Raw genomic sequence first — 16,947 nt, 5'->3', positions numbered from 1 at the left:
ACGAGACGACGAGGAAAATATTGTATCGATCGTTCGATATTTATTATTATTTTTTTTTTTTCGTTTAAAGGAAGATTTATATAGGACGAGACGACGAGGAAAATATTGTATCGATCGTTCGATATTTATTATTATTTTTTTTTTTCGTTTAAAGGAAAATTTATATAGGACGAGACGATGAGGGAAATATCGATCGTTCGATATTTGTCATAAAATCGAGGAAAATATTGTATCGATCGTTCGATATTTATTATTATTTTTTTTTTTTTTCATTTAAAGGGAGATTTATATAAAACGAGACGACGAGGAAAATATTGTATCGATCGTTCGATATTTATTATTATTTTTTTTTTTCGTTTAAAGGAAGATTTATATAGGACGAGACGACGAGGAAAATATTGTATCGATCGTTCGATATTTGTTATAAAATCGACGGCACGTGCACCTTTGACCAACGATTTCTCTCCTCGAGATCGGTATTTTGAGTTGCGTGGCACGTGGGAGGCGAAATATACCCGCGATCTTAGGCGAGCATAGAGTGGCGTAACCGGTAAACAAACTCGGGAAAGAAGGACACCCTGGAACGAGAGGGAATAAACCTGTTCGGTTAACTTGTTATCGGCGAAACGCGAAACTAGTTATTAAAAGCGATCGTTTTATACTACGGAGATGAGAAGCGCGTCAAAGTTATAAGAAGCTTGTATCGTTGCTTTGCTATTTTTTTTTTCTTTCTTTATGAATTCCTTTCGAGTTGTGGAATCTCGTTCCCTCGATCCAGTCACGATAGATACGTTAAAATTTTATTGGCTCTTTCCAATGATGATGATAAACATACACTGTAATTATCGCTGTTTATAAACACATTTTCTAATATTTTGCAATTTTTCTTTTTTTTCTATGTCACTTGAATGATTCTTCTTTTTAGAAAAGCAAATGTAAAAAATCCACGAAATTTTGCTTATTGAATATTAAACATATAATATAAAACAGAGTTAATCCGTAGATAAATAAAATCCAGAAAAGATAAGAAAAACGAAAGTTGGAAACTTAAAAGAAATTGGTAAAAAATATCAAATCTATATTTCACCCTGTTGAACAAAATCGAAAGAAACAAAACAGTTTTCAGAATCAATTTAATAAAATTCCCTAAAAGATACGTGAAAAATTCCGGGAAAAAGAAAATCCATAAAAAAAATCTGTCGAACGAAAGGGAAAAATCGTATCGATCTCGATCGCTGACGCAAGAGATCGGTGTGGGTGCAACGACGGAGCAGCTGATCCTCGAGAGTCGCGAACGTGTTACCTGGTCGAGAAGTCATCGAAGGGAAGAAGGTAGAGGAAAGGAGAGAAAGAAAGAAAGAAAGACTCTCGTCGATCCACACAACTCGTGGACTCGTTCGTTCGTTCGTTCGTTCGTTCGAAGAGAGACCGGTTCTGCTCGTAGTTCTGAGCGGAGACAGAAAAGTGCCGCGGCGAAACGAGACCGCACCCCGTGACTCCGCGGTGGTATTCCTGCACCACGTGAACCTTATGCGGGACAGAAACGGTGCACGAGGCTTAGAAGTCTCCCGCACTGGTACCATCCTCAGTATTTATCGTGCTGTCCTGATGGCGACGCCTATCTCAACACGCCTCCTCTCCTCTGTTACCGGTTTCTCTAGACGCCATCGATCGCGAGACGTTTGAATCGTCTGAAAGAATCGTTCGAATGTATGGATAGAGGTAATGAGGAAAATCGTGGTGTTTTCTTTTCTTTTTTTTTTTTTTTTTTCTATTATAACTTTTGATTCGATAAAAATTCAATAAATCGAGGATGAAGAGAAATGTTTCGATCCTCGAGGATTGTAAAGGTAATATTTTCCATATTTAAAATATTATTGAGGTTTAATAATGTAGGTGTTGATTAATTAAAAATTTCTTTAAAAATATATATGTTATACAAATACATCTTCAAGGTATTATGCAAATTTCTTACGACGATTGCTAGTGTGTAATTGTCTCTGCATTGAGAGGACGGATGACGGAATTATGTTAATCGTTCAATAATATAATTTGCGGTATAAGGATAGATCGTGGGCGATCCCCCTCCAGGGGATCGTTTCTTCGATCATCGTGAACTTATTTTTCGCCTCGTTCACGATCCTTATTTCATCGAGATTTTATTATTATTATCATGGTAGAAGCTCGCGTCCTCGATGAATATTCATAGTTAGCGGGGTTGAACTTCGTCGGAGGATGATAAACATCGGGCCTTATGTTTCATTCATACTTGGTCTCGCATTGCCGGACATAATGAGCCGGTAGAATGAGAAATTAGCTGCGTGCATACGATTTTAATATACTGTTCATTGTTACGCTCGATTGGACGCTTGGAAAACAATTCTCTCGTTCGTTCGATCGTTAATTGATATTTGTATACGTTAAAACATGCATTCAAGGGGGAGGGTTTGATTTATAAGCGTCGAAATTCAAACGGTGTGTATAACCGTTGAAATCATTGATCGTTGGTACTTTCACAAAAAGATTGAAAAATGATGGTGAATTTCGTAAAATGAATATATTTGTAAAAAATAAAAATGTCGAGCAAGCTTGAGAAGAAACAGTTACGATAGAAAGGGAGAAAGTGCTTTTAACGCGGTGAAAATTCATGCGATTGTTTGCAAATTAATTTCGTTCCATTATACTGCATCGTGTCGATACTGATCGTAACCGATGAAAAATCGTAATTCTAAAGCGAACAATTCTTACACTATTCTTGGAAAAGAGAACGTTAGCTTCTCTGATTCGCAAGTTCGATGAACTTAATGTTTTCTATTCCAGATTTTTATTATACATGATTAATAATGTAATTAGCATGAAGTTTTAATATTGCATGCAAATTGTAGCGATTATAGTCTGCGTCGAAGATTTCAATCCCTTGAGGTAATACCGAGTTGATCACGTAGCACAATTTTTCCACTATGCGACATTCCCACTCCTTAATATACTTCCTAAGAGAGAGAAAAAAAGAGACATTATTTTGTTAAGATTATCTATAATTAAGAAACAAAGAATTATATAACTTTTATCAAATTCTATTTTATTGATGTTAAATTTTATTTAAAATTCTATTAATATCTATATATATATATATATAGTAAATACATTAATGCCCCAATAATAGACACATTTTTATTTCCATAATAAAACTATTTTATATTGGTTAATTCAAATAAATTGGTAATCAGATATAAATTTTATTTTCCAATTAAAAATGGCAGTAAATTAAAAGATTTTGATAATATATTGATAACTATTAATATGGATATTTTCAAATATTTCTATCTTATTTTATATTTGCATTTTTTCAGTATTATTTTAATTCTATTACGTATATTACGTTATGAGTACATATATGTACTTAATGTGAAATTAATTATGCTTCTATTAATAAGATTGCGAAAGTCATTTTTGGCAAGAAAAGTATACAATGCTTAAAATTACTATGAAACAAAAATTGTTAATACCTAAATATCAACGCATGATTTCACAAAACATGTTAGGCCAGATTTAGTAACGAAAATAATCTTACAACAGAACAGAAAGTTCAGCATGTGGCGTATACCGCATGATAGGCAATGTGGCTAAATCTCTAAACTTTATTTTTTAAACATCCTGTATATGTAATTAATTCTCCATATCCTCTTATTTAATTAAATATTTAATTAAATAAAATCAAATGAAATAAAATCTCATGAAAAGATGAGAAAAATAAGTGTTTTCAAAAAATTACATTGCAAACAAATGATATTTAAACACAATGAATATTTTAAAGATTTAAAAATTTTTTAAATTTTTACAACATTATATGAATATTTTTGGATAAAGTATCCATACATATAATAATAAATTAAAATTAGTAACATTATTGGGATAAAATTTTATAGGTTAGCTATGTATTATATGTATAAATGTACTCACAGATTCATCAATACCAGCGAAAAAAGTTTTCTTTATTATTATTTTTATATTTTTTTTTTCATTATTAGTTCATTTTGTTTCTTTTTTTTTTTAATTTTTGTCACATAAGTAATACGATTAATCGAACACCAGAGTCCCTGCCATTGCCAATTAGTTTGCAATATCGAATAGCTTGGTGTTCGGTATCGTTAGACAGTCCCTGTTCGTTCAAATTTAACGTCGACTTAGTATTAGGTCATTACTAAACACGTCTTTTTTTTTTTTTCTCTTTATGACATTATGACGACAACTTCGACTACGAATACGACCACTTTCACGCGCGCATATATTACATACTGGTCAGAAAGCCGCGTTGTAAACAGAACATAAGTTTCGTAATCGACAACTAAAGACAAGATATCGTATGTGTTATTGAGAATTTTCAGTGAAGATTAGAAAGAAAAATTGTCATCAAATTTCTCATAAAAAATTCAATTTAAGACTAATGTATAATTTTTTTTTAATTTTTTGAAATAAAAATTTTTTTATTTAGTGAAAATGTTATTTAGGTTAAATCATTTTATTCTTTTTATATTACTTTTTATTTTTTTAAAAATTTTATATTTTTCTAATGTTTTATATTAATTGTTTTTAAAGTATTTGATTTTTAAAAATATTTTTTAGTTTTTTAATATTTGAGAAAAAATGGAAAATTTATTTTCTATTGTTGGTTGTTATTGTTCTAATTTTATAATTATTTAGAATTATTTTAAATGAATTTGTGCATGAAATTTTCGAAACAAAGAAATTCTGATTTTTATAACGACTAAAGATTAACAGAAATCAGATTATTCATATATATAGGTTAAGTTAGGTTATTGACCAAGTTCTTATGAAATCATGTTTATCTAAATTGTTAGAATAATAAAAGTAGAAAAATTGATAATTAGAACTATTAGTGATCCATATTTTTTTACTTTTCGTCATCTTTATCAAAAGTACTTCTATATTTAATTTAACTTACCTTTTGTGTAAACTTTGTATTAGTAATCAAATATAATTTTTTCTTTATTTATGTTTCTTTTCATTTAGATATATTTTTTTTTATAAATTTTACAAATTTATAAATATTGATTCGAATCTTCTCTTTTTCTGACTATTCATTTAAGAAATTTTACTAAAATTAAAAAATAACTTAAATATTTCAATATTTCAATACATTCTATCCAAAAAATTTTATCAAGTTCTAAATACTTAATTCAAATGAATAGAACTCAATTAGAAAGTTAATGAAAATTATTCTTTTTTTTTTATAAAATTCTTGTTTGGAATGGAAGCTCTGAATTCTTCTACTGGAAACATACGTTTCAATCTTCTGACTGTGGGACCATGGTGGTTCAAAGCTAATGCAGCTAACGTAAGATGGAATGGAATGTCCTTTGTGAACCGGCTGTTTCACCTCCATATATGTACGTAGCCGTTCGCTTAGCTAATATCTCTCTGGAAGCCAACGAAAAGCCACGGGTACCGCGTTGGAGGCCAGAAACACCACGACCTTCGTTTATATCAATCGACTTCTTCGTTAGAAAATAATAGAATATTCACTAGTTATTCTCTTTGCTAAAAAGTGAAAAAGAAATAAAACAAATTTCACATTAGGAAATAGAAATTTAATCAATTTATGAATTTTCGTTTATTTTTGTCTATGTTATAAGATGAAATTTATATTTTACGAGGTTAGAATTCCTAGTTTGAAGTGTTGTGCAATTTAATGCTGGTTTTAGTTATTTCTTATTTCGAAATTATTTTGGAAAGAATTTTAAATTTCACTTTAGAAATTGAAAATTATTTTTAATATATTCGTTCTTAAAATATAGATAATTGATATGCATGTGGTCTTCGGAATTTGTTACTAAAATTTATTACTAGATCAAAGATATCATTTAACAGATTTTTAGGTTATATATAATATTGTTTCGTTAACTAATCGCGTTCTTTAAAATATCTTCCTAATATATTAAATAAATTAAAATAAATGTAAGAATTATCAACTTCTAATAATTTAAATATTATTAAATCTTTAAAATACACTTAAATTTTATATTAAACACATTTAAAATACATATATGTAACATTTCCCAAAGATGCTCAAATATCAACTTAAAAGTGAAAAATGGCGGACGCGAAGGGATCGGTTTCTTCAGCAGAGGGCGCCTGTTCTCTACGAAAATTTCTGCAAGCATGCATCACATATATGTATACGTATGCACGAGCGAACAGCTGCGTTTGATTCGTACGGTAAACTCAACGTTCTAATTACGACAATTGGCTGTCATTGTTCTTAGACATATACGTAAGACTGGGAGAACGATTAACGTGATGGTAACCAGTGACTACTTGGAAACTGTGGCCCTACGGTGCTCGCGACGAATGTTTTCGAACAGCACGTGAAATTAAGGTCGATTGTTAATAATAGAAATGAGACAAAGATGTCGGATTTATTATTAGCATATGCTTTTAAGTAATTTGATTTCATTTGAAATATTGTCGATTCAAAGAAAAAGACATATTTTTTATTTTGTACAGGATGATTCATATTATTGGTCATTATAATACTTTATCTTTAATTAGTATCGTTAAGTCATAGATGGTGTATTAATAGTAAATCTGTTAATATGAAAATTTTTATTTTGTAATATCATAGTATAGTATTATTATATTTATTTGTTCTAATTTTATAATATATATAGTTTTTGAACAATATGAATCTAACTAATTAATTCTAGAAAAATTAAAAATTGTACAGTAATTTTTAGCTATGCAAGAAATTGATGTTCCTAACCTCATTCAAGATTCATTCTCTCGGATATCTCTTAGGCAACAATATTGCGACAGGAAAGAAAAGAAAAGAGGATTAAACGCCATGCTATTTTCCTTCACGCTAAATACGAGAATTAAATTCATAACCGCAATTCTATTCGTGATATTTGACGGAACTAATGTGGTGGAACGATGGATTGACGCGTGTAATTAGAAAGCACATACGCGCATTTACGCGGAATCGGCGCGTTTGTTTTGCAATTAGCGAATTGCAAGTAGGTCTTGAACAATTGAATTGCAACGTTCACTCATCCTTGGTTTTTCTTATGGATCAACGGGATAACTAGCTTTGATAACGAAGGATAATCGTTGGGCTGGTCTTTCAGTGAACTTTATTCCGCAGCTATTGTCATCGATCGTCAATTTAGAAATCACTTTAAAGAAACAATAATTATCATTATCATATTATGTTAATGGAATAACTTTATGTTGAATTTGGAACGATATTAGAGATATTTATGCGATTTTGAGGTGAGAATTTTTTTTCTGATTTGGATATATTAGGATTAGAAATTTTTAAATTATTATTAATTTCATTTATTTAAACTTGTCAAAGTTAAATTATTTGTCAAAGATGTATATAAAAACTATATTAAATTTCGAATGATATTCATTTAAAATTCGAATGATATTCGACTATAATCATTTTTTTTTCTTCTCACAGAAAAATATAAAAATAAAACAAATAAAAGAAGTTTCAACAATTCTTTAGAAGCAATTTGGGTGCTAATTAACCAAAGCTGATTGGGCGCATTACAATCGATCTTTCCCATAGAATGGCGATATGCAAAATTCGACATTAGCCAAAGCGTGATCTATCGGCGTCCTTAATTAGTTAGCTCGCCACATTTATCTCTAGGTATTAGCAATCCTAATCGTCGCCATTCTTCCTGTGGCCAGGATCTTTAACGAAATCTCGATTTTATCTTAAAAAAAAAAAAAACTCTTTTATCTGTAGGTGAATTCATAAATTTTTTAATTTCTGTAAAACTTTTATCCTTATAAATCTTTTTTCTTTTTTAAAATTTCAATTGAAATTAATACATTACTTTCATTACTCCTCCTTTGTCAGGAAACGAAAAAAAAGATAAAAGTGAGAGTATTTCCTAGAGGACGTGAACCTTCACGTAACGAACCGATCGAGTTACTCGGAAGCTGTGCTTAGGCTAATTTCATCGGCGATCGATTTTCTATTTCTCACGAGGTTGGACGTTGAACCAGTCTTTTCCTTTCTAAGAATAGAAGATTGTATAAATAATATTGCTCATTAAATGCTAATATAGGATGGTCCAAGTGAGTATGTAAAATTATTCTTTTTTTTCTGATTACAATAAGATATTTCTAACAAAAACGGAGAAAATAGAATATAACTTATATTTTCATTTCCATTATTATGCTTAAAAAATTATGTAGCAAATTGTATAAAGAATGATCCTGAAGTATAAAAGTAAAGTGGAAATTATATATATTATAATAAGAATAATAATATATTATTATAAAATTCCTTGAAAGAGAATTGTTCGAAAAATTGGCAGAAAGCCTAATCATTCGGAAATGAAATGAAGGAATTTATTAGGGGCACGTTCCAAGTATTTATTAAATATTCCCGCTAGTAGCCGGCTGGTTGGCAAGTAATAAAAATTACATTCGAACGAACGCGACGTTTCTAATTGTCGTATTTATTGAATGTCCCGTCGAAGGCGCTGAAAGAACCATTCAGTAGTCAGCCAGACTATTCGCGATTTCCTGACATCGAACGCTATCATGCCAGACCCCTCTGTTATCCTATAAACACTAAAAATATCCGTATTACCTTCTTCAAGCACTAGCTTCTGGCTCATAATATTCTTTCATAATGAATTGTAGAAAAAGAAAGTTTGAAAACAAGTCCTTCATGAATTGGCGGGAAATTTGAAATCTTGTGGGTAATTTAAATCGGTTTTGAAATTTTATTTTATCTAAGAAGTTAGTGGAAACTTCGATCGGAATAAATATAGATATTAAAAATTTTTATAATAATGAGAACTCGATTGAAATATTAATTCCTATTGACATGAAATTAAGAAATTTTAAAAATATATAAAAGATTTAAAAAATATATCATAAATAAGAAATAGAAATTCAAATCTAATAAAATTATATAAATTGCAGAAACAATTTTTCTTTTTAAAATCCTATTTTGTCTATATTCAATTTTGTTCATTCTTTCAAAAATTTCTTTGAAATTCTGTCTTTTCTACAATTAACGAATCAAGATATTCAATTTTATTCTTTTTCCCAGAAAATTGGCGCGAAATTCAAAAATTCCATGCATGCTATGTACATTTTAAAAACGCCAACGCCTTGTCGATCCAAGTGCACCTGTGAACAGGACGTTCCACTTGCCAGATCGGGTGTTCAGGTGGAAAGAGGTGACCGGCTTTTAAAATTGTAGGTTAACGACGTGTGCGCACGAGAGTGCATTTGTGTCCTTTTTTGGAAACCGACGGAACCCCACTGAAAAATCGATTCGAGTTATTTTCGTTACTTAAACCCGCCGATGATCTTCCTCTTTTTTGGCTCGACGTTGCTCCTTTTCGGTTGAATTATTCCTGACTGCGGAGAAAGTGACGCACCCTTTCCCTTGACAAATTTCGCCCAGCCACACCGATGCCATTTAATGGTAAATGCTCCTGTGATTGCTCGACCCAGCCCCCGTTGTTTCGCTTCATTTAATCGTGTACAATTTTCTACGAATTTTCTGCCGAAAGCGAATCTCTTTCCATTGTTATCAATTTCTATGAATGTGCTTTCATGTGTGACGTACATTTTTTTTGTTTTGTTTTTGGTTTTTTGTCAATGATTTTGAGTTTTAAATGACAATTTTTAAAAGATTATATACATATTATATGCATTAAAGTTTTAATCGTAATTTTTTAAACAAAATTATGTAATATTTGTTATGTATTATGTAGTATTTATTATGCAATGTAGAAAGTAGCAAAAAATTGAAAGTAACGAGAAGTTTAATAAGATATTAGAATCATACGTAAAGGTAGGCAGAGGAAGAGGCATTCGTTGGAAATTACATCACGGTTTGGTGAGTCTTGTAACGACTGTCTCAATTTCTCGCTATCTTTCTATCGAATGAACTTGACTTTGATTAGGGAAGGTTATTCTTAGAACAATTTTCGTATCTTTGCTGCAAAGTAGGATCCACAAATTTATCTTATCTTCATTGAACCCAATTTAATTCCTATCATCCCGTCGTCATAGTGCCATCTTCCTTATAATTTCAAAATTTGACTTCTTTCCTAAAAATTAACCTAATCTTATAATTCTAATAATACAATAAATATCATTATCTCAAAAAATGTATTATAATAATATTTATAATTTGTATTGATTTTTATCTCATATTATATTTAAACTATTTTCTCTGTAAAAAAAAAAAAATATTAGTAAAAAGAAATAGTAATTTTTTAATAACAATAAGTAATTTAATATTATCAAATAATTTTTAAGTAGATTATAGATCTATTAAATATGTTATTTAGTTAAAAAATATAAAAAAAATGTTGACAAATTGTTTTAAGAATTTCTTATTAATCTTTATTAATTATACCATCGTTGTACGTTCGAAATTATTTAAACGATTTTTCCTTGTTCGACAGCTACTGTATAGAAAGGATTTGATGAAAACAGCGTTCGCTCATCGACGTTTTTTCCATGCCGACAACACCGCGGAGAATGATCAGAACGAGCAATCCCATACGGAGGCGCCGCTGCTCGAAGAAAAACGATCTGGCGAGCAGACATCCGAGACAACTTGCTTTCTTTTTCTTACCATTTCTTCTCGTCTTTCTCCTCCTGTCTCTCAGTCTCTCCAGTCTTTTTCATTTTTCCCTCTTTTTCGCCCTGATCCGTTTGTCATGTTTCTTCGTTTCTTCTCTTGCTATATTCTTCCCGTTTAATCCTTTTCGATAACCATTTATATCTTTTTTTTACTTTTGTCTTATATATTTGGCTTTGTATTTTTTTATTCTTATTTACCTGAGCAATTTTTTTTCTTTTTTTTTTTCTTGGTTTTACAGACTTTAAGGAAAACAGATTTTTCTTTTTTTTTCCTATCATTTTTTTTTTTTATTATACATATATATATATATCCTTTTTTCGATTCTTAATTTATTACTTTTTATTTGGAGATTAGATTTTAAATTTCTGTCTATTCTTGCTTTTTCTTTTTTTATCTTTTATCGTATATTGTTTCGAGTACGATATAATTTTCTTTCTATTTCCCTTTTTTTAATTTCATTTGTTTACTATTGTCTAAAAAATATTATCTCCTCTCTTACATTTCTTCTCAATTTCTTTTTTCTGATATCACTTTCTATTCTCTAACAATATTTCCATTTTCTCAATTATATTTCCTTTTCTTCATTTATCCAAAAATTACAAAATTTCTTTCTATCAGCCTTTTCTCTATTTACAAAACCATTTCATCTCAATTTCTCTTTCCTAATCTCACTTTTTCACCTCCCATTCCCTCCACACAATACTTCCACTTTTCTCAATTACACGCAACCTTTTTCTCTCCCTCTCCATAACCAAGTTACACCGCACGTTCATATTCTTCTTTCACAAACTCGCTTCTTCATCGGTGCCTCTCTCTTAACCCTTCCTCTCGAGCATCCTCCCCACCCCTCCTCTCCGCAAGACGCGCGGCGTCGTCGGAGAGGGTGGGAGGGGCGCGGTGCAGAGCGCACTGGCGCCGTCCTGCTGCACGCATTATTCCACGCGCATTTTTCCGCGTCGATCTGTGCCGCGGCACGAGGCATGGGCCCGCTTTCTGGGAGAGGATACCCGCTCTGGCACGTGACCGGTGCGTATACGCGTACGGTACACTGGAAACGTTCGTGTGAACCTGGACAGGTTCGGGTAACAGGTTCGAAAGATAAGAACCGCGTGATTGTAGTTTATAGCGACAGAACTATTCGTTGCAAGGTGTAGTGGGAATTAGGGATGAGAAAAGTAATAGTTTTTATGCCTTTAGAGAGATATTGCTTTCTAATTTTGTGTATCTTAATAGTTGGATTTGAAATAGATTGAAAGATTAAAGCATCAACAATGAAAGCATCTAAATTCTTTAATTTTGAAAATTTTTAGGATCTATAAAGATACATAGATTTGAATATTCCTTCTGAAGTTTAATTAAAGTTACTAATGATATTTCAAAGATTTTCAGATTTGTAGATATTTGAAGATCTTCAAAGATCAGAAGGCATTGAAGGAAAAAAAATTTGAAATCCAGAAAATTCTAATAATAATATGATGATTTCTTTAAAGATTCCAAGATGAGAAAATTTAAAAATTGTATTTTTTATAAAAATGGATACAAATTCTAAAAGGAGGAACTAGTTTTCACAATGATCTCTAATCACACACAAGTTCTTTTACTGGGTAACAAGTTTCCCTTCTAATAGTTAGTCCAATAACTGTCCCAATCAGCTTATAATTACAAATCTATTCTTGTTAATTACACTTGTAAAAAATTAATTTTCCACGTATCTCACAATTCTTTAGAATTTTTCATTATCAATGCCAATTTCCTAAAATAAAAATTTCATGAACAAAATTAAATTGAAGTGGCAATAAAAAAAAATTGATCATATTATTATTGCAAGAAATAAAACTATAAAATATTTCCATAAGATAATTAAATTTTTTATTGCAATAAATTGATTTAACTTTTTAACATAAAATTTTTATTATTTTGAGAATGTTCTTTAATAATAATTAAAAATTTTAAAGATTTTCAGTAAATATTATATATCAACTATTGAAAATAACAAAAATTTTATATCTTATATCTTTATACGAATATAATTTAGCGTTTGTAAAATTATCATAAGAAACAAAATTATATGCAAGCCATATTCCATGAATTAATGATCTTCAACGAGTATTCCGCGTGCTACTCGCTGGCACGATGGCCTACTTCGGTCTGGCGCCAGGCGTAAAACGGGAAAAGAATCATATGATTCTTAACCACGATCGAATCGATCGTCCACAACTCTCAGGTGAAATTTTCACCTCTGTCTCATTATTATTTATATATATAATAATATATATTATTATAACTTTCGTTATAATTTATTCGTTTTGTCAATTTATGGTTTCTTCAACTTCATATTTAAGTGCGATCTTCTCAGCATTTTATGTTTTTTTCTTGCAAATTGCCTTATTGATTCATATTGAAATAATTTGATAAATCAGATAATTACAGTTTTCTGATTCAGAAGTTTTAAGTGATAAATATAATCCATTTCTTCAAAAGTACCTATATTCGATGTAATTTATGAAAATTTAATTTAAAAAAGTAATTTATTTAATTATTGAGATAATTTGATTTCCATCATTTCTAGTAATTTTAATTTCTTTAATTTAATTTATAACTTAAATTAAATCTAAACCATTGAAAGGATGATTAAATTTTTATAATCAAAATAAAAGAGTAATTTCTATTTTTGATAATTATAAGGAATTATCAAATAATAATAATTATAAGGAATTGCTAAAAGAATTTTAAACACTTAAATTTAAAATATCTTTATACTGTTCCAAAAACATTCAAACTCAAATCTAATAATAATATCTTGAATAATATAATAATCTATCCTTTAGCTAATATAATAATTCATCCTTTGACAATGAAGAGAATCAATTCTAAATATTATATATTATATATATATATATACCTGAATAATAATTAATTTTTAATCTCCACGTGTCTCTTTCAAAATTACAGGCATCATCCTCCAATTCTTAAGAATGTCGAGGGTCGGTTTGGACTCCAACGTCGAAAGTATCCGACGTGTTGATAAATATAGAGCTTGTAGAAGGGTTTTTTCACGCGGAGAATGGAATCGAGGCGCGGAACACGCCTTCGTCGCGAAAATTACAGTTTCAACGTCCATTCCATGGTGAATAATGCTTGTAAATAATGACAAAGTCCTGCGAACGAAATACTTTATTAGTTTGTATTGTCATGGAAATCTTACAACGTGTAATGATCCGAGAATTTTTCCATAAATTTGATTCATATCGCGTGAAATCGAATTTTCCGGAATACCATTGAATTATCGAATTGTGTATTTAATAAAATTGATTTTAAAATGATAAATTATAATTATTGGTTAATTTTATAGTCTTTTTCTTTTTATTTCTTTTTTATTTTATTTTATTTTTTTTTTTTCAAGGAAAGAAGATTTCACTGAAAGTTCTCTTGTTCTCTTTTTTTTTTTTTTAAGTAAATAAAGTAAAGATATGAAATATCTATCTGTAATTGTTGAGCGTTATTTTAATGTTAAATTCAGAAAATTGGTAACCTTGACAATACGTTATCTCTGATTTGTAATGTTCTCGAAGGATTTTTAATGCATGGTAGTTGACATTGTTCGATAATCGAGTCATACGTGTTTCGTAATCGGAAGAAGTGATTCATGAGAAATGGTCCCTTGTTATAATGATTTATACGCTATGAATACATATTTTTGTTAATTTGTTTCTCATGTAATAGTAAAATATAAAAATTTTAAATGTTTTTATTTATATTGAAGAAAAATTAATCTCTTTATTATTTGAAATTACAGAAAGAAGTTACAAGCTACTAAATATTTTAAAAAATTTATGATTTTTCATAAATTAATTTTATCAAATTTTTAAAAAATGAAAAATATAAATATTATGATAAAATTCATAGAATAAATTTCTCTTTTTTTTTAATTCAAATATTTAAAAAAAGAAAGACAAATTTTAATATACATTTCAAAAGAAAGTGATTAAAAAATTACTGTGAATACTATAGTTCAATGAAATCTATTCTTGAGACCAATTCGTAGAAATAGACTTTCATTGAGATAACAACTGGCAAGTCTTTGTCCATATTTAAATGCACATTAGTACCTACAATCACCTAATTACGTCTTGCATAAATTGCATAGGATGCATTTTACATTTTCTGTTTCCCACGTGCGCCGTTTATTTTTCATTCTGTGGAAGTTTTGTGCAAACCTATAGAATAATAAGAATATAGAGCAAAGTTTTTTCTTCTGAATTTCAATATATGTACTTCCTCTTTATATTTTAACATTTTAAAAATCTATTGAATAATGAAATGAAAATGTTATTAAGTTTTCTCAAAGTTTTTAAATATCTGGAGTACTGAACAAATTTGAAATAAACAAAATATATTGAAATATTTATACACTTATTAAATATATTTCATTAAATATAGAATATTGTACCATAATCTTTCAAAATTATTCTCTCAAGAGAAACAATATTTATATTTTTATTCCCCTATATATATATTAGAATATAATTGCAGAAACACATAAGCAATCAAAGTAGTAAATCAAAAGTCATCTCTATATATAATAATATCTATATATATTACTTTCCACGAGTGACAAGTATCGAATTGATTTTCTCTTTTTTCGCGACATCAGTTTGCGTCCGCCTTTTAAATATAATTTTCTTATCGAACCTGGTGAAAGGTATGAATAAAACATAAGCGTGGAGTGCATCGACTCTCGCATCAATCTCTCACGCCAAGCCGTGGAACTTCCGTGCGGAGAATAATTGGCACGGTATGCGCGGCCCGAGAGAGCTCTGAAAAAAGAAAGAAAAAAAAACCGAGGTGATACTTAAGGAGCTGGATCACGTGGATTACGATTTTTCACGGCTCTCCAACAAACCGATATGAATTCTGGCGAAACGCCGTGAAATGAATCTTTACGGTAGTAGTAATACATAGGAATTGGTCACTAATGCGAGGTTCAGTGAAGGTTAGGTTAGGTTTCTAGTTTCTAATGTCGTGCGAATTTTATGGATCCTGGTTTGTTTACTCTACCTGGTTGATTCTAGTGCGTTTCGTAATAATTTCGCTTGGGACAGGAATAGAATTTTAATTTTAGTTTCATGTTAGGTAGCTTTTGCAGCTGGTCGAAGTTCTTCGATTTTGCTGTAGATATATTTTCATAGAGTTGAGAATTTTAATGGTTTAAGGTCACTGTACTGAAAATATATTTTCTTCGCCAGAAAAATTAAGCTTGTTCTTCATTTATATTATTATTTGTTTTTTTATAAGTATATAAAAACTAGGGAGATAAATTTTATGGATATAAGAATAATTATACAAATATATTAAATATCTATAATGTACAGATAAAATATATACTTTCTATTTCTCTACAAACTTTTAGCAACTTTAAATTTTCTAGATTTTATCTTTCCCCCAGATTCTCATAATTAAAGAATCAAATTAAAATATTATTCAAACGCAAAAATATAGTTATAGAGCATTTATATCTAAAAATTTACTTATCCAGCTGCAACAACAAAGAATTACCATTAATCCATTAAGACCACTAGAAATCCCGTTAGGTTGGCAATACCAACGAACGAAAATCCTCTTATTCTCCTACTATGTCCCTTCTACAAAGCATTTAGCTCGCGTACTCAAGTGATTCATAAGCGACCGCTTCTCGTTGGCTTCTCAAGCGTCTCTCTTTCTGTTCCCGGCCACTCTCGAATTCCTTCGGCACGAGAAGGGCAAAGAAAAAGAGTTTTATCGAGCTGCAACGGCTAGAGCAACGTAGTGAGTCACTCTCGGTGACTGGCTCGTTGTAATTCATTGCGATGATTGAACCCCCACCAACTGTTCCTCGAGTACGGGTCCATTCACAACGAACGAACTCGGTGACCCTGGAACCAGCTGTTTTTCCTCGCTTGCACTTTCGATTGATCAGAAAGCTCGGTGGTAGTGATTGAGTTTCTTGTTTATTCATTTTTTCCCTCGTATGGGTGCAATTAAGGTGGCGGATTGAACGATTGAGTTGTTCAATGTGATTTAAAGATAAGTTTTTTTTTGTATAACATTATGGAATTTTATATAAACATTATTTGTATAATATAATCTATTGTAGAATGCTGAATAATGATTAATATATATGGATGGAAATATCATATCATAAGATGGAAATGGTATGTATATATTGGAATAACAAATTGAATAATTAAGTTGTTCAATATGATAAATTGTTTATTTTAAGTTGTTCAATGTGAATGTAGTATAATGTTGTACTA

General features: G+C 30.0%; 1 protein-coding gene and 2 long non-coding RNA genes across 5 annotated transcripts in view; 2 read left to right on the top strand and 1 right to left on the bottom strand.

Annotated features, from left to right (window-relative positions):
- LOC122717476 overlaps positions 1 to 16,947 on the top strand; it is a 57,597-nt gene that overhangs the window by 20,213 nt on the left and 20,437 nt on the right. The window contains exon 1 of one of the 2 annotated variants that reach the window (XM_043941572.1): positions 11,147 to 11,680. The exons of the other annotated variant lie outside the window; for it this stretch is intronic. Within the exon in view, the coding sequence (XP_043797507.1) occupies positions 11,635 to 11,680 (46 nt within the window). The 5' untranslated portion in view covers positions 11,147 to 11,634. Of the gene's footprint in view, positions 1 to 11,146; positions 11,681 to 16,947 lie in introns of those variants that run through there. 2 annotated transcript variants of the gene reach the window in all.
- Positions 6,083 to 10,909, top strand: LOC122717480. Of its 2 annotated transcripts, none has more exons than XR_006347222.1 (4): positions 6,083 to 7,290; positions 7,484 to 7,773; positions 7,892 to 8,112; positions 10,473 to 10,909. It is a non-coding gene; the product is annotated as an uncharacterized LOC122717480 (long non-coding RNA). The 2 variants fall into 2 exon arrangements; XR_006347223.1 differs by having other exon boundaries at positions 7,484 to 7,777.
- Positions 12,872 to 16,149, bottom strand: LOC122717481. The gene is made up of 3 exons (XR_006347224.1): positions 15,347 to 16,149; positions 13,557 to 13,812; positions 12,872 to 13,138 (listed from the first exon to the last, which is right to left on the bottom strand). It is a non-coding gene; the product is annotated as an uncharacterized LOC122717481 (long non-coding RNA).

This window comes from Apis laboriosa, unplaced genomic scaffold (genome assembly GCF_014066325.1).
Source record: "Apis laboriosa isolate Shangri-la unplaced genomic scaffold, ASM1406632v1 scaffold5213_cov150, whole genome shotgun sequence".
NCBI lineage: Eukaryota > Metazoa > Arthropoda > Insecta > Hymenoptera > Apidae > Apis > Apis laboriosa.
Note: the sequence above shows the minus strand (reverse complement) of the source record. Positions and strands in the feature narration are given on the sequence as shown.